The sequence below is a fragment of the Falco rusticolus genome, chromosome 2, assembly GCF_015220075.1.
Source record: "Falco rusticolus isolate bFalRus1 chromosome 2, bFalRus1.pri, whole genome shotgun sequence".
Classification (NCBI taxonomy): Eukaryota; Metazoa; Chordata; class Aves; order Falconiformes; family Falconidae; genus Falco; species Falco rusticolus.
This window is the reverse complement of record NC_051188.1, coordinates 11,202,496-11,220,621: the sequence shown is the minus strand read 5'-3', so window position 1 is coordinate 11,220,621 and position 18,126 is coordinate 11,202,496. Positions and strand designations below refer to the sequence as shown.

Sequence of the window (18,126 nt, the reverse complement as noted above, 5' to 3'; positions counted from 1 at the left end):
GCCTTTACACACTAGCAGCACTGCAGTGTTAATGGGGAAAGCCGGTTTCCACCCTGTGGGACTAGGTGTGCTGCAAGTTTACACAACCTGTTACCGTTACACATGGAAGGAAGAAATAGCTTATTTTTGGCCCAGGTTAAGGGGACAGCCAGTGGTGGTGGTTCCATTTCTACAAGACACTTAAGTGCATTTTGACCTGTTTGCCATCTCGATTCTCTTTTTTTCCATCCTAAAAGAAATACTGATGTCATTCTGTATCTCTAGCTTTGGACATTAAACAGAGGCAAGAATTTTATGTCATTTAGTCTTGAATGTTCTCCGAATTAGCCTTAGTTCCTCCTACAATGCTCTGCTCCGTCTCACTGTAACAGTGAGACTCCCTGATTGTGCTACTTCTGCTACCACAAATATTGCTGAGATGGTGTCAAAATCTATTGGGAAAGGTGGGAAAGAAGAAGAGCTCCTCCACAAGCAGGGAATATAGAAATATAAAATTATATAGGAAACTGGCTGAATTAAGGGACTTAGCCGTTGTAGGAAAAAAACTTAGGTATTCTTGAGAAAGAGAAACTTCTAATGTTGACTTGATATTTTGCCTTTCCATAGCTTAAACTTCTGTTTCAAGAATGTTGAGAGGGTATTTGTGCCTCAGGTGGTGGGTTGGCTGAAACACTGCTCTGAGTCCAGCATGTTTTAATGGAATACCATGCTGATGGCTGCACCCCTCCTCCCCAGCAGGACGAGGTGTGCTCCTGGCTGCATCATGGCAGGTTGTTCAAAGAGCTCTGGAAGGAAGACCACCGCTTCTTCCTACATTGCTGCTGGGCTTGCCATGCTTCAGTCCAGCCCATCTGGGGAAGGTTGGGCTTTGGAGCTGAACAGATGTGATGATGAAAGAGAAGTAGATGGGGTAGCTCTGAATGCAACACCCTGAGCAGACTGACTGCCGTGCCTAGCACAATGACAGCTCTTTTCTGGGGCAGGGCTTACACCCTTAGGACTTCCCACTTGAATTTGTCCCAGCCAGTCCCAGTTGCCAGTGCCACAATGCTGGAGGATAGAGATGCCCATGGCAGGAGGCAAAGCTGTCCTGCCCCTCTGTGTGCTTTACACACCCGTCCCAAGTACCCCCACTAAGCAGCTAACGCAGGACAGCTGGATTGCCCCTGAAATTGTCTCAGTCAATGTAGCACCCTATCTAGATGGCTACATGATATGATGATGCCTTTTGCATCGTTTGGGGATGTGGATTTAATTAGACAACTGCCTTAGCATACACATACCAGCCAAGCAACTCTTGGCAAGAGAGCTCCACAGTGTGAGTAGGGGCCCCTGTGGAGGAATTGCCATGTAATAATGAAATAAATTTCAAGAGTCCAAAAAGGTAGCATTTTCTGCAATGCTGTACACAGGGGGCAATGAAACACTACACCCCTTGCAAAACTGATGTGTATTATCTTGTTCCCTCCTTTGAAAGTAGGAGAAAAATCAAGAAATAGTCAACACAGCTGGGCTTTTCTTTTTGTTTACTTGGAAAACTTATTTTAACCATCAACTTTAGCAAATTTTGGCAGTTACAAACCTGTACACCTTTTTTTTTGTTGTTGTTTTGTTTTTATAGCAAAAGAACACAAGACAATACTGCCAACAGCAATTATGAAGGAACAATTAGTTTTCCGATGGACTATACCCACTCAAAGTGATAAACCTTCCCTTTTGCATAAGGTTGAATTTGTTGTCATTGGATAAATGACATCTCTTAATACCTACTTTAAATGGCATAAAAATCATGTCTCTAGTTTTTTGTGCAAAACACATTCATTTGAAAAAAGTCAATAAAAAACATCTTCTTAAAAACAGAAAAAAGTTAAACAAAAAGAGCTGAACCCAAAGGAAAGTTACAGTACATTTTGAAATGATTAAAAAGTTTTCAAATCTAAAACTTTTTTCTTTTTTTCTTTTTTGCTGTTACTTTAAAAGTTTAAACCAACTTTGATGACTCTTTAGAATTATATCAAACAAACAAACAAACAAAAAAAAATTAAAGCATCCTGATTGGCATCAAATATCTACAAAAGCCTGGTAATTTGAAACCATTATATACATTATTTTATAAACTTCTTTTTAAACACCAAAACATACATCTTTTACAAACCAGCCTGCTTGCAACAGGTAAAATTTACAAGACAATCTTTTCCGATACAGTGCTTTAAAGAGAACTGCTTTCACTCCTAAACATCTTTGTCACCTCCTGAAAAGCGGCAGTATGGGCTCGTTGCATTGTTAAATAATAGCGATTCAGGTATTCCTATGACAGAAGAATGCTACAGTTCTGAGGGCTCCAGTCTCTTTCCATAATACAGTTCAAGTGCACTCTTAACACTGGTAAAGATTACTTATGGCCTTTGCGTAATACGACTATTTGCAATTATTGCTTTTCATTATTACATAAAGAAATGAATTTAATTTCATTTCCTCCCCCTCGCCCATCCCTTGGATGATGCAGCTAATTTACTAACTGAATGGCCCTTCTGATAATGGAGATGTTAAATGTCGAGTTTATGGAACACAGGCTAAAATCCATGGGTAATGGACAATAGTCTAAATTTCTAAGGCTCAAATCACAGTTTGATGTATTGAGAGGAACAGAGATGCAAACAGGCAAAAAGCACAGTTCTACTGCATGGTAAATGATGGTAAACCATCAGAGAATGAACCTGAAGATGTAGCGCTCTCATTGGAAACCTATGAAACATCCATTATTACTCAGTGAATAGTTCAAAAAACCACCAACAAAGCACAGATGTGCTTTCAATACTGGTTTTAAATAGCTTGTTTCTTCCATTATTAAGGATGCTACCTTTTCAAATGAGCTCAGCAGAGCTGGTCCAGGGCACCTTCGACTCTCTCTCCCATGACTGCAATTATTATCCGCTATAAGGATACGCTATAGCATCCATTTAGCTTTTTCAGGCAGGAGCCCAATGAGGAGTAAAGCTGTGTTTTAAACCATTTGTCCTGTCCAGCCCATATTTCTATTTACAACGGAATTTATATTGAGCCAAGAGCAACAATTTTTTTTTGTCATATTCTCAAAGTTTACCACATGCCTGGCTCACAGAGACAACAGGCTGCTGCCTCCCCATTAATCGGCATTTCAGTGGCATGTTTTTTTTTCCACTGTGCTGCACCCACTCTGAGTTTCTGACTGGAAAGGGTACAAATAAATCAAGGCTAGCACTACTTCACACTATGCTAGAGAATTTAAAGAAGGGGAGAAAAAAATTCTGAGGATCAAAATTTAACTTGTCTGTGTGACACGCAGAGGGGGAGAGCCCACTTGAGAGATGGAGCACACAACATTCTGACTTCAGGAAAACAGTGGCAGTGAGACACCTTTGACCCCTTCCAGCCTTTTACTGCAACTTCAGGTTAAAGAAACCCATGGGATAATTCTGGATCAAACAAGTCACTAATAGGAATATTTTTAGGAAAATAGCTCAATTGCCTGGAAATCACAGTACTGCAATTGACACATCCTCCTGGTTGCCTTCATATGCTGTGTCCTACTGGAGGATCCTATAGGAAAGCAAGTTTATGGTGGTCTGCTAGTGGGGCTGCCCATTTGGCCCCATGGGAGGGAAGTGATTCTGCAGCTCCCTGGTGTCACCTTTGGCTCTTCGCCCTGCTATAGGATACTAGCTCAGAACAGCAATCACATCCAGTATCTACAGTTTAGGGGGTGGGATGTTTGCCTTTTTTTGTTGTTTTTTTTTTTTTTTTTTTTTTTTTTAAGAGGATATTTATAATACAAAGGCAAAATAATTAACATATTTAAGAAAGGTATATAAGCCTAATTTTTCCTTTCGCACAACGCCACTTAATGTGGTACTGGCAGCATTTTAATCACAATAGCTTCTTCCATTGCCAGAGTTATCAAAAAGGCTGTCAATGTGCATGACGCTCTCAACCTGATCCAAACACAAAGAACAAGTACACTTTTACTGAGACCGACACACCCTGGCAAAGTCTGCAATTTCTGATACAGGACTGTATTTGCATTTTAACAACTTGATTATTTCTTTTTGTTGTTTCTTTACAAAAAGCAAAGACTGGCTTGATCCTGAGACTTATAATCCACTGATACTCAAAGGTACTTTATTAAGTCTGACACTTACAGATGATTCCGAAGGAAAATACCGTGTAGTGGAGCCATCTACAGGAATGTGCATTGAAATACAGACACACAGGGTAAGCAGAGGTGTGAGGGGAAGCTCGAACAGAACTAGTGATCTGGCAATGACAGTTAGCAGCGATATAAAAATCATCATATGGCAGGAAAAGAAATATATACCGTATGGAATAAGATGAACACCAATTCTTACATTAGGTTATGAATGTGTTGTTATCTTCCGGGTTAGAAGATTACGGTTTGTCCATGTAGAGCAGTAATTAAAAAGAAAATAAAATGGTTTGGATTAACAAGAGGAAAGTTAATATGAAAATCTTATTCCCTAAGAGCTATTTCACCTTGAGATCTGCATACAGATCTTATCGTTGTCAAAAAGAACCAGAGCAATACCAGAAAGGCCACAGAAGTACCAATATTCACAGAGGGGCATCTGTTTGAAGATGGATTACGCCTATTCAGTTTGGAGGGGAGGAGATACTGAGGTATAGAAATCATGACCGGGACAGAGAAGGCTGAACAGGTGATCCTTGGCACCTTCCCAACAAGTTGGCATTTGGTGAAATGAAATGGCAACAACATCAAACCAGAAAAAGTACTATACATTGTATTTATGCATATTTTACTAGTAAAACTCACTACCAACAAGATATTACTGAGGCGACAAGCTTGGTAAGAAACATTGATTTTTTTTTTTTTTTTTTGTATGGCAGTTGCTAGGCTCCCATGGTGTTCTCCCTCATGACACTTTTGATATGTCCCAGTAAAGGTTTGATACCGGTGTTTCAGGCTTAAGAATCTTCACTACAGAAATCAGATGACAAGTACGCTTCATAACTAGCTGGGGGCTCAAACAGAACGAATTGCATAATGGATAAAAATGTCTCACACCAAAAGTGAGTAGAGGCAAACCTCATGTAAACTGCAGCCCAATGCTAAGACAGCACTGCAGCCTCAGAAAGTCATACCAGCTTTAAAAGTGCAGCTAAATTTGCAGCTTTGAAACTCAGATGTTCCTACACTTGAAGAGACATCAGTCTAATTGCATCTGCTTTCCTGCAACATGGACTTCATGAACAACGCAAGTCATCCTCTACCTGTGCCTCTGGGCTTGCCAAACCATTTCATGGCTTCTTGGCAAATCCCTCAGCTCCTTGCAATCACAACACAAATTTCTGGCTTTTTTTTGTGGTTTTTTTTTTTTTTTCTTCTTGAAAACACAGGGATAGTTGCAGGGAAAAGGAGTTGAAATGTACCATGAGCACATTCAGAACATATCACTGTTACAGAAGCATGTTTACTTTGAGAAGACCAAGTGACATTCATAAATTCAATGGACAGGAACTATTTGCAGACAAGTACTTGGTAATACTTGTATGTGCAGTACATTCTTTCTAGAAGTTCATTCAATTTATTCATGTACCTGTATAATGAGCTGTTCTCTAGTGAAGCATTGCTGCACGTTTCCCCTCAAAATACCTGCAACAATCTTTCACAGCTATACGAGCTATTGGAGGGAAGCAGCAACACATTGTACCTACTCCGACAATTTTAGAAATCCTGTTTTATTAAAAGTGTTACAAGCTGCAATTATTTAAGTTACATTCTATTAATAATTTCTTTGTGTTGGGAGAAATTTCTGAATAAACACTTTCTGCATGTCAAGAAATGGCCCACAATTTAATTTTGAATGAAACTCCAGTCAGTCAAGAACATGCCCTGGAACACAGCTGCTGAAACTACCCAGTTAAGACGTTTGACAGAGAGACAGGACATGGAAAACAGCAGAAGAAAGCTGTTAATCAATCTGTTCCTCTGTAACAACAATTTATGTATTCGATAGCTTTTCAGAATGACTGTACTATGTCATGGAAAGAAATGGATGAAACCCCAGCAGTCATGCAGACTCACGTTCACTGTAAAAGGTACACAGATGCTGTAAAATGCAATGGTAAAAACATTTTCATAGCACCGAGCAACAGGTATATATATTCCACTTTAATACACTGCGTAAAACCACCACATTTCCACATTGTACTTAGCTGCTTAGGCCCAATCAGTGTGAAAGGCCATTTACTGCAATCAGGCTGAGGGAAGCATAAAAGCATACAGATGCTGTGGTTTTCCTCATCCCACAAAAGTATTCTCGGGTCTGCAAACAACCTTTGGAAGTCCTCAAATACTACGAAATCACACATCCAGCGGAAAATCTAGGGCCAGATCTCTGGCCGCAGCCCATCCGTGCAGTTCCACCCACTGAGTCAGTTTACAGCAGCTGAGAACTCATCCCATAAACTCTGAGGATGGACGTTTGCCAAATGACGTTAAGCTAATGATTTGAGCTTACAGCAGTGTTATATGCAACTTAATTGCAACTAATTTTACTGCAATAATTGTAAGCATGATGACTGCTGTTAAAGAGGTGACTGCCCAAGCAAGGAATTTCAAAGAAATCAGCGGCGCTTTGTAGATGGGTCTCCCAATGTTTTCGGATACACGTTCACATTGCATACAGGAGTCGAGGAGGCTGTGCATAGGCAGCTGAGGCAAAACGGGGCCGCTGCTGAGCCAAACCCTGATAGTTCTAGAAGTCTTCATGGGTGAAGTTACGTACGCACACCTGACATCTGGTTTTACAAAATGTCAACCAAAGTAGGCCAATTTGGAGTAAATATATGCTGTATATATGTGTTGCTCTATATGTACACACAGTAGAACGAAATGCTATGTAACAAACAAAAGTACAGATAAATATTTATGGGCAAATGACCGGTCACTCGTCTTTGATACGTCAATTTGTAAATGCTGTTTTTTCAGCCACCTGATGTGCTGTACACAGCAGTTGTTCACATCAGTGATCAATTGCTTTCACTCTTTTGCTGACATAAAATTTCATGCAACAGTGCATCTCAGAATGATCCATACCAGTTCCTTAATACTGTGGGGAAATCATAACACTGTAACACTTTTAATAATACAATACAAAAAAAACCCCAACAAAAAACAAACCAAACTTTGGGGGAAAGAAAGAAATTTTTAGCAATTATTGTTTCCCCCTGCCTCAAAAGCTGAGTTTTACTCTTGGTAATAAATAGAAGGTACATCCTGTCCAGATTGTCTGTAACAATTTTGTGATGTATAATACTTAACACAATTGGTCTCTTTGTGTCTGCACATACAGTATCATTTCTGAACAAGTTAATAATGGGTTATACTGTATTTTTGCCTTGCCCAATATATATAGATACACCTTCAGCAAAGTTTCTTCTCAATATTTATATCATTAATTGGACCAAATGACGGGAAAAAAAAAAAAAAAAAGAGGAGGAGGAAGAAGAAGAAGAAGAAGAGGAAGGAGGGAGCTTCCTTTACACTTGTGTCTGATGCTGGGTCTCCACAAATGGAATGTGAACATTTTCTAGGTTGAGTTCCTCCACACTTTCATAGTCACTCATGGCTACTTCGGAGTCATCAAAGCCGCAGCTGGCTGAGACGTCAGAGGAGGAGGCATCTAGAGAGTTGTGCAACGATAAGGGCATCTTACCTGCACTAACGTTTTCTGTGTTCTGGCTTGGGCCAACAGCAAAAGTACTAAATTCGTTCCCTGACTGAGACCCAGCGGTGTCCGTCTCATTGGGGAACTGGTGAGGAGGGAGGTATTGGCTAGGGTGGAAGTGCGGCCGTCGCCTGCAGTCGGGGCTGAGCGTACTTGCCATTGAGACTGGCTGTGAGGGCGGGAGGGTTTCATATTGGTCCGGATAATCCTCTGGAAGAGGAGGTGGTAACTGGTCCTGGCTTAAAAACTCCTCTTCGTGAGGGGGAGGGTAGTCGCTGTCAATGTCGTAGCCACCAAGGTAGTAATCTGTTTCCAGCTCTCTGGTACTGCCATGATGAGCCGAGCCTCCATCTGCCGTCTCAAAATTGGGCACTTCCTCTATGTCGGACAATCGAGCACTTGGCATCCAGTCAGAGGTATCCCAATGATACGCTGCAGCAGGAAAGAGAACCACAGCGCCCTGTTAGGATGGGGCCACTAATGAGAACAGTGTCCTGCATGCACTCGCCTCTTAGTCCTGACAGCACATTCAGATCACAGCATGCGCCACAGGCCATCGACACAGGTCAGCCATGCTCTGACCGGAGGGGTAGGGGAGGAGAATAAACTGCATTATGATGCTAATGCAAACAAGCCAAGAAACAAAACACAGCCATTCTCAGGCATTTCGCTTTTTAGGATGCTACTGGGTCATATTAGAAACTATGAGTCCAAGAAACCAAAACACAAAAATCTCTGAATTAATGTTTTTCACAGTTAATTGAAAAAAATCTAAATGCAGTCAGCATGCTTATGGTATCACAACTAGTCTCCCCTTCCACCTCCAATGACTACTTTGCTTCAAGAAAGTGTGCAAGCAAATAATCTGATCGACTGAAAACTGGATCCTGGAATCAAAAAAAGTAGCTGGCCATTCTCATGCAGCATTTGAACCCAAGAGAATTCAAACAAAAGAGGACACGTAAAGCAGTTCAGGAAAAAAACAGATCAAGTCGGTTCCCTGCCCACCCCAGCCCAATCCAACAGGCAGAAAGGGTCTCAAAAAAATCACCTCTGTTGTAGTTCTGTCCTTGATCCATAACAGACACTGTCAGATACAAAGTGAAAAGTAAAAACTGGTAACTTGCAACTTGTTACCAGCACTGTATTACATGTGAAAATACAAAACTCTGCATGCATATCTAAAGTACAGCTGCCTCACTGTCATTTTAATACGGTTTTTATTTGTTCTTTATTTTAGCAAACAAGATAAGCTTGCCCAGCCAAATGCAGACATACATAAAAAAGTATTATCTCTTTCGTATTATATTCCTTTTCTATCATATCTTAATTATTTACCCTCACTGAATAGATACGGAATAACGTTAGAGCTGGAATTCTTAATACAAAAAGGGCTATCCACCATCTCTACGTTTTATAATTGTAAAGTACATTTCTCTCTCACTTGTTCACTTTGAAACAGAAAAATAAGAATCTACCATTCTCAGGGCCGGTTCAAACAAATCTGGGCCCACCTGGGCTCAGATACCATGGTGATGGGCACGGTATAAGAACCTGAATAGAATAGAATACAAAGCCATTTAATGGGGCCATCAGCTACAGTGCCCCGCAACCCCCTACCCACCTCCCACCTGCACTGCCATGCTAGCTGGTGGGGAGGGAGGCATTCCAGTATGGATAGGGTGCAGGGGTGGGGGAGAGAGCAAGGAAGGAGTTTTTATGTGAGACAAGAGCGGGGAATAAGCTGCAGCGTTTTCTAGATGAGATGCTCTTGTTCAGCCACATGTTATTGGGCTTCATGCAAGAAGTCACTGGGCAAGGTCTCTGGATGGCATTGCTGGAGGAGGTCTCACCAGACAGACCTTTGTGGCATTACAGTACTTAACCTCTGGGGCTCAGCCACAGACGAGGGCAGAGAGTAACATTCTCCAGGCCTCCGTCTACTAACACCACTCTTGCCCTTGCTTATCACCACATGGTGCATGTGGTGGTGGCAATTTCTTCATTAGCTCGTAGCCGGACAGTAGCTTTCTATCTGCTCTGTGTTAGCTCGGGGTCAGGGGGGTTGGGACTAAATGCAGGTTTAGCAGCAGTGTCTGAACCGGCCCTAATCGCTCTTCTCCTTCTTCACTTCTCTCTTTTTTGTAAAGTGGATTTTGCTGTCTTTCGGTCAGTGTAATGACATTGCACCCGGGATGTGTCGGGTCCCTCTGAGCTGTGTGGTTTCAGGATGCAGGAGAACCTCGCTAATTTGCTGACTCGCACAACCTCGGGCAGCTGCCTGGGGAAGAAGCCCCATCCTCCCGCAGCTCCGCAGCTGAGATCCTGTCTGCCATGCACCGGGAACTCCGACGTGGCTAACTATTCACCGCTTTCACCAGCTCTGCTGCAGAACATGCCAGATTCATAGGTCTCGTAGGAGGAACTGGGAAGCGGGCAAAGCATTTTCAGTGACAGCCTCTTGAAACTGCTGCCAGACTGGCTTTTTCTGACCTGTAAAGCATGACCGGGAACCAATGTGTTTGCTTGAGCTTTCCTTTAGGAAGGCGAGGCCATTTACACGCATCTGTGGTGTCTTTTCAAGGTTATTCTTATTTTTTTGAATGGGACTTTCATTTTGAATTAAGCTTGGCACGTTCATTTTATTTGATAGTGAGAAGAATGGCACTCACACTTCAGGAAATCAGTAAATACACTACAGACAAATAGTCAAGTACCATCACTAGGTAGCAGTAGAAGTGCTTTTCAAAATGTCAGTGAAACTGACTCAAGAAAAAAAGTCAGTTGTTTCACAAAAATAATTTACTTGATCATCTTGAAGCATCATGCAGACTGGAGTAGCTGAAGTCTGCAAAACCTGGCTTAAATTTGCTAAAGACAGATGAAATTTTAGACTTGTGGATAACCTGAGTTGATGTTGAGTTGACATTTTGCCAAGGATAAGATAAATTTTCTGTAAAAAAATAAAAGTAATGTTTATCTATCATGCATCACATTTCCTCAGTGCTTTACAGAAGAGGAAAACAGTGATATTCTCGCTTTACAGGTAGGGAAGACAGTTCATTTGTAACACGATGTGCCTGAGGTTACCCAGGAGGTCAGTGGCAGAGCTGAGTGTTGGGTCCTTGGACCCAACTGCCATGCTCTAGTCAGTGGGCACATCAATCCCAGGGGAAAGGCAGTGGCAGGCAGTGCTGCCTTGCCATGGGGCATCCTTGGAGTTGGGCCTACACATCTTGTATTTGACAGTGTTAACTGGGAGAAAGCAGCCACCTCTCCTCTCCGTGTGGTCCCGCTGGAGTGCATAACCCAGCCCTGCTGCAGCCTGGGATACTTTACAGCCTTCCTCTGTCTTCTTCTGTTTCTTAGTCTCAGCAGCCAGGACAATCTCAATGATTTGGCTCCATTACCAACCTAATCCTTTTCTCTGAAGGCAATGGGAATAAGCAAGCGAAAACATTGACTTGAGCAGAGGAGGATGAAGGCCTTGACACCTTTTCTACCACCTCTAATTACCCACAGATATTTTGTTGTACATCCCTCTGGCGTTTTCATGTTTGGTGGTGAACATGCTGATCTGCAAAACCCGATTCCTGCCACAGGTTTGCTGGTCAGTGTAGATTAGTGAGGTTCTGCTGGAATGTTTCACAATGAAAACAGGAAGCATTGTTGCATAACAAGAAAGAAAAAAAATTAAATACCTTCATTTTCTATAGTGTCAACAACATTGTTGACAAGCTGTATGACAGTCACTATGGAAGCTTGCAGGGGAGGGAAAGCAGAAAATAAAGGGAGGGGAAGGACAGCTTCAGGTTAGTATTTAAAACACACATCATATGTTACCACAATAAATTCTCTCAGACAGAACTGACACTGAAAAAAAAATAAAAGGCTGCTGACCAATGCATGATTTATGCAGTGGGTTGCAGGACATTTCACTTCAGATAATCCCATACATTTTCAGAGTGGTGATAAATTCCAAACCAGCATTTCCAGAAAGGCATATGGGATGATGTGTATCACCTCATAAATTCAAGCAGACGGGCCAGCTGATTCAATTAACCAAAGCAGTATCTTGTCTACCTGACACTAATTTCTAATACATTCTTGCTTAAAGGCCTCCAGAGACAGTGCCATGTGCTCCAAGGGATCATTATCTTTTAGACCATCACGCCATCCGAAACGGTGCTAAGCTCGATCTGTTTCCTAAGAGGAATGTTTTACTTACTTGCTATTTGTGCTGTGCCGTGTAACACCTCTGGGACATTAAGCAGTACTGCTGTAATTAGGAGGACATGTTCAAGTAGGTTTGGTTCAAATTTTGATCTGTGATTAACAGATTATTTTCACAAATGCTTTGTGTGTATTCTGCAGGTGTTTTACCAAAACATACCTTTCCCTTGAAATAATATAGACTGTGCAACTGTTAAACGTGGAGTCCAGCTGACCCACAACGTGTGGTCCTCTAGATGATCTGCATTTTGGACCAAATAACACCCCTGCCTTTGAGGACCTGAAATAAAACCTACCAAAACCAAAGGAAAGGTCTGGTTCAGTGGGCACTGGATCTGTCCCTTTGTCTTTAAATATGAGAAAACCAATTGCTTTGGAGCAGGCTAAGAAGGGGATCAGAAACGTTGGGCAAGACATACATTGTGTTTCACACAGCCAACAGACTCAGAGGTCACAAGAAACATGTTAACAGTAATAGTGCCGTTCAAATATATGTTGAATATTTTGACATCTTTGTTAAATTTTGGGCATGAGATCAAGGATCTCATCCAATTTCCTTGGTCCTTGTGAAGTCTTGGCAAGAAGAGCCTCAATAAAACAAAGAAACCATGTTCTATATCTATGTTTAGCATGTTTACGCTATCAACAGCATTGGTAATTGAACAAGGGAGACTTGTAGTGGCTTAATGCATAATAAACATTAGGGAAAAAATAAGTAACTCCATGCCAATAGCTGCTGCAGGGCTGGGAAAAGAGACGGAGGGCAGCTGTAAGCTTTAAGAGGAGAACAACCAGGAGTGAAAAACGTGAAGGTCAGAAATCAGGGCCAGCACAGTCTTCATTGCAATTAAGGGTTTGCTTTGGTGGGAGCTGAGCAGAGCACGTTCACAGAAGGCAGGGAAACTTCTACCCTAGGCAGCTCAGTGCAAGGAAATACCCAAATGTATCATTGCTCAGAGGTAAAAGCCGCTGTTACCAACAGCACAACCATCCATTGGCCTGCAGTGAAACAGTAACCTAAAAATAACACTTCTGTCACATCCCCCCCCATTCAAAACAGCTTACTGTGGAAATCTGTAACTTGCCTTTAAAGTGACTTCCAAAATATTATTGCTGAAAGTGCATAGCTTTTTTTTTAAAAAAAAAAAAAAAAAATTGTGGCTAGTATTTTTGCTTTTTGATCACAAAAAATACTACTAACTACTCTGAGCAAGACTAGGGGAGCTAAGCACTTTAAATGCAGTAGAAATGAGGTGGGGAAAAAAAAGTATGTTCAAAAACACATCCAATAGGATTCTGCATGGTGAGACAACCCCTACTCAACCCAAGCACCATGGAGAGAGTGAGTTGAGGCTGCCTGCACCTGACACAAACTCAAAAGCACAGGGCTGCTCACACCTTCAGTGGGATGCGTCCCAGGGCTTCTCTGGTGTGAAATCAGAAGTGATTAACCGGTTTCACAGGACAGTGTTAGCAAGCCATTTGTACAGCGGTGTGACAGAAGCATGTCCTCCCTGCTAGCCATGTGAGCACCGGGCGGCATTGCTCTCGGCTTTGGAGGAAGGAGTTTGGAGAAGGAGCAGCCTGCCCTGTCTTCCCAAAGAGCATGGATGTTGAATTGCATTTGCTGTGGTTTCACTGACAACCTTTTAACCTCTGCAGGGATGTGAAACACATAGAATTAAAATGACAGATGGGTAGGATTTGTGGCTTCAAGGGGCATATCTGTTAGCCCTTTGGTACATGTATGTGAGCATGTTTATGTTTACTTATGTACTTATATTTTAGGCTCTTTCACAGCAACCCTTCCCTGCTGCTGCAAGAAAACCAGAGTGTGCAGTCTTGCATTGACCTCTGCAAAAAACTCAGATGATTTAAGTTTCTTCCCTCACTCTTCCTGAAGATATGGATTTGTTTAGACCCTGAACTAGAACTGTTATCTCTAAAGGCTGTATTTTAAATGCAGCTTTCACAAAAAAGGAGCAAGCACAGAAGATCCAACCTAGCTTCAGTGGGAACCGTGTCACTGATTTAAATGGGGGCAGGATCAGATGCTTGAAAAGCCTAATTAGAATTTGGGAAATCTAAAAAGTAACTACGTATAATAAATGACCACATGGATAATTATTATAAAGGGAATTATAATATAAATATATATTATTAAAATAATAATAATTATAACAATTATGCTAAAAACGCTGAAGGATTTTTGGGGGTGGAGGAGCAGAAATGCACTGAGAAACTTGACAAAAATACTCATGATGCTTCAGCCACAGCTGAACCAAAAGGAACTGCAAGTGCACTTTGTTTTAAGTGCTTTTTCCAACATTTAGGAGTACCTAGGGAAGAGCTGCATGACATGACTGAGGAACTCAGTCTCAAGACAGTTCATTAACTGACAGCTGAGGAAACTAAGTACAATTTCTTTGTGCTGATCTCTTCCTGTGTATCTGAATGAGGTTTCCCTGACATCCATCATCCCTCCCCAGCAGAAACATCTTGCCTTTTCTCAGACCCACCGCTCAACATCCATGGGCTGTAGGAACAAATTTGCTCTGATTTTGTAGGCCTCTTTCAGGCTGTGTATGGCTCTGCCCATGTCACCCACTGAGATAATGATGTAGGACATGAGAGCAGGCAATGAACATGCACTGGGCAAGGATCTAATGGTGCTCTATTGTTCACTGAGCTGTGATTGCCAGGGAGAGGCCAAGCCACCAGGGACTGGCTCATCCACTCATTGTTGCTGCTGAGCACCAGCAGAGATTTCTTGGGCCCATGAATGAGACCTGGCAAACAGCAAAGAAAGTCCCTTTAATTTGACTGATGAAACATGAAAGTCATCCTCTTTCAAGAGGAAAAAAATGATAGAAATTCTACAGTTCCACCTGCAACCTATTAGTCAACTTGTATCTTGGCAACATGACTCTGCTGTGTCATACCTCTCATTCACTGTAAAGCTTGGTGCTGATACAACCACTCCAAGCATCGAGATTTTAATTACATTCCTACAATTTAGAAAATGGACACAAAGTGAGGGCTTGAACCCAGGACTTTCTGGCTTCTAGCATCATAAAGGGTTTCTAGATGTCACCTAAATGTTTTTGATAATATGACAAAGAGAGTTAAAATAGTTTTTTCCCCAGCATAACAAAGATAAAACCAGTTCTTACCATTATCATCACCAGAATCAGACTGGAAGGAACTGAGGGACTGTACTTCGGAGTTGCTGCCTTTATTACTTCCTGCAAAACAGGTCACTTCTTCAGCGTCATCAACCCCTTTACCTTCATTGACAGCAAAAACAAAGCAAAATGGTACTCTCTAGGTATGCACATTTGTCTATTTATACCATGGAGCCATTTAAACAAATGTAATGAAACAAGTAGCGTACTGTTTTTTTTTGTCAGAATGAAGTTCTTTCCTTCAGACAGAGGAAATGACCTATTCATCAAGAAGGCAGCACATGAAGATACCTAGACTTTTGAAGTGTTTGAAGCCCAAAGAGCCTCTCAAGTGGCTGACACTACTGTAATCAAGGCAGAAACATCTGTATTCAGTATTGCCTTTTTAGATGACATGTAGTCTCAGCAGCAAAGAAAATGATGACTTAAAAAATGTGGTATAAACATCTTATACAAGAGATTACAGTTACATTTATCTTTACTGTTCATTTCCTAATTTGAGAGCCTCATTAAAGGCTCATTCAGTGCTCAATAAAGTTACTGTGCATCTTGTTATTCATATCAGTGGGCCTTGGATCAGATTTTAATGGCTCCACCACTGACATATAATAGATTATGCTTCAATTTACATTGCTTTTCATCAGGAACATTCAGTCTTGACAACTCTACAGTTTAGAAATGCAACTGCAGCCTATGGTATAAATTCTCCTGTAATTAAATACACATGAATAAACACATCCAACTACACTTTATATGAGTGATAATAAGTAACAGAAAAAGTTATCTTCCACAGTAAGCACAGAGATAGGTACCTGAACTAATTACAAATGGAAGCTCAGGTGCTGCAAACATGTAAGTACAGCTCTCCACCTGCTTGCTGTAGATATTTCTACCCAGCATGGGGCACCTCCATACAGTAAGGACTGATTTGCTCCTGCTGAGTAGCACAGTATGTAGTGGATGGAGCGAGTGCTGCAGTAACGTAGCTGCACTGCTTCCCACTCCTTGACAGCTGAGGTCCATCTCCATGGCATGGCCTCATGCTGTGCAGAAATTCATACAGATACCAGCAGCGTCTGCAGCAGAAACACCCAGGAGAATACAGAACAGAGCACATACGGGGGCAGACATGCTGATGCTTTCAGTCAGCAAAAGCATACTTAATGGTTAAAAAGGTTGACCACAACACAACTCTGAAATATAGCCCAAAGCAATGAAAAGTAATTCCTGTTTTTCACTAGAAGACCTTAGCCAATGTGCTGCCTTGGGTGAGGTGCAGGTCTGGGCACAGGTGTGAGACAGTGCCAGATTCCCTTCTCTATTCCTCAGTTCCTATTGCTTAAAACTACATGATAATGAAAGTTTCTGGATCATGTAATTTTATTTGACAGTTTCGGTTAAAGCTGTGTTTTAATGGGATTGTAGACACCTTAGGAAAAACTACTGTGAAGGTAAAACATCTCATAAAACCCCTACATGCTAAAGCAAACCTCTCCCAGTCCATGTTCTGACTTTCAATGACAGATGATGTACAGCTGTAACTCTTTTCCCAGCAACCCGGTATTTCCTCCTATAGCAGAATACGTGAAGTTTGCTGCATCTCCAGCAACTTGTTCAGGAATGGAGGGGGTACTGTGCTGTCAGGTGAGAAACCACCAGTGCACAAATAAGGTAAGCGTGGGGATCAGAAATTCTGTGATCACTCTCATACTGAATGCAGATGGGAAAGTTAATGGACTGAAAAGGTGATCCTGTAAGTAGTGCATGATTTTCTGCTTCATTTCATAAACACTGGAAGTACAGAACATTAGTTCATTTGTCCCTTTTGCAAAACAGGATTGCTTCTTGCAGAAGGTTTAAATGTTTTTAACTCCCTTGGGAGACAAACTGGTGAAACCTAGCAGAGTTTATATTTGAGAATTCTGCCCCAAATTATTTTTTTCCAATAGAATGATGATTGCATTGTACCACTTGAAGAACCAGTGCTCATAGCACTTATTCATATGTGCTTGCTGAACAAGTGAAATAAACGTGTTTAGTCATACTTAATGCATAGAAGTAGGTGTCTTGTATGCCTAGTTTAATAATAACCTTTCGAAATTAAACCAAGTCACTTCTTGGAGAAATGTAACAATTTTAAGCGTATCAGGTTGGAGCATTAGAAGTGCCACTTTACCTGCTGCACCCTGAAGGCAACCCTTACCTATGGCAGGAAAAGTGAGACTGGTACTTACTTTCTGTTCCAGCATCCCATGTGCTCTTCCTGATGGAATCACAGTCGGAGCGACAGGGAGACACAGCGGGCAAGTTTGGAGCTACGCTGCACACCACCACCCCCCGCCTGGCTGTCAGTATTCTGGGGGACTCGGGATGGAATGTCGTCATCTCCTGGTGCTCCACACCAAGCCCATCCACTATCTTGTCCAGGTTATTCCGCGAGTCACTCTGGAAGCATGGGGTATAGGCCATCGGCCTCACGGGGACCTGTGGAGGCCCAACCTCTTGGTAGATGTTCCTGCTGTCTCCGCTGTTCCTGATGTTCTTGAATTGGATGCCATTGCTCTTGTTGAGCAGGGCAGCCGTAGCTGGATCCTGTACGAGCGTGATGTTGTTGCGGGAATAGTTCTTCCTGAAAACTTTCTTGCGAAAAATGATAAAGAGGACGATCAACACAAATATGACAAACAGGACCACAGCTATTCCTATCAGCTCCTCCTTGCCCACGTACGAATGCCCTGCTTGTATATTGGGAACCACCACGGGGCGAAGACCACAGTATTGCCCCACGTAGCCAGGGGTGCAGTTACACAGAAATGAACCAAATATGTTGACACAGGAGCCACCATTTTCACATTCTTCTCTTTCACACTCGTTGATGTCTTCTTCACACCTTAAAAGAAGAAAAGGAGAGTTTGGAGTTTGGAGAACACCTAGCAAACAGCCCAGCTTGCCCACCATAAGTT

At 41.9% G+C, this 18,126-nt stretch overlaps 1 protein-coding gene across 7 annotated transcripts in view; it reads right to left on the bottom strand.

Annotated features, from left to right (window-relative positions):
* Nucleotides 1–1,509: 1,509 nt before the first annotated feature.
* Nucleotides 1,510–18,126, bottom strand: part of FAT3 (FAT atypical cadherin 3) — a 425,303-nt gene continuing 408,686 nt past the window's right edge. For 2 of the 7 annotated variants that reach the window (XM_037376330.1, XM_037376323.1), the window contains 5 exons: nt 17,398–18,053; nt 15,152–15,265; nt 11,447–11,506; nt 8,797–8,832; nt 1,510–8,177 (listed from right to left, as the gene is read on the bottom strand). In XM_037376330.1, coding sequence (XP_037232227.1) covers nt 7,558–8,177; nt 8,797–8,832; nt 11,447–11,506; nt 15,152–15,265; nt 17,398–18,053 — 1,486 coding nt within the window. In that variant the 3' untranslated portion in view covers nt 1,510–7,557. Of the gene's footprint in view, nt 8,178–8,796; nt 8,833–9,223; nt 11,507–15,151; nt 15,266–17,397; nt 18,054–18,126 lie in introns of all 7 variants that reach the window. The other 5 variants (XM_037376324.1, XR_005102452.1, XM_037376325.1 and 2 more) reach the window with 5 other exon arrangements.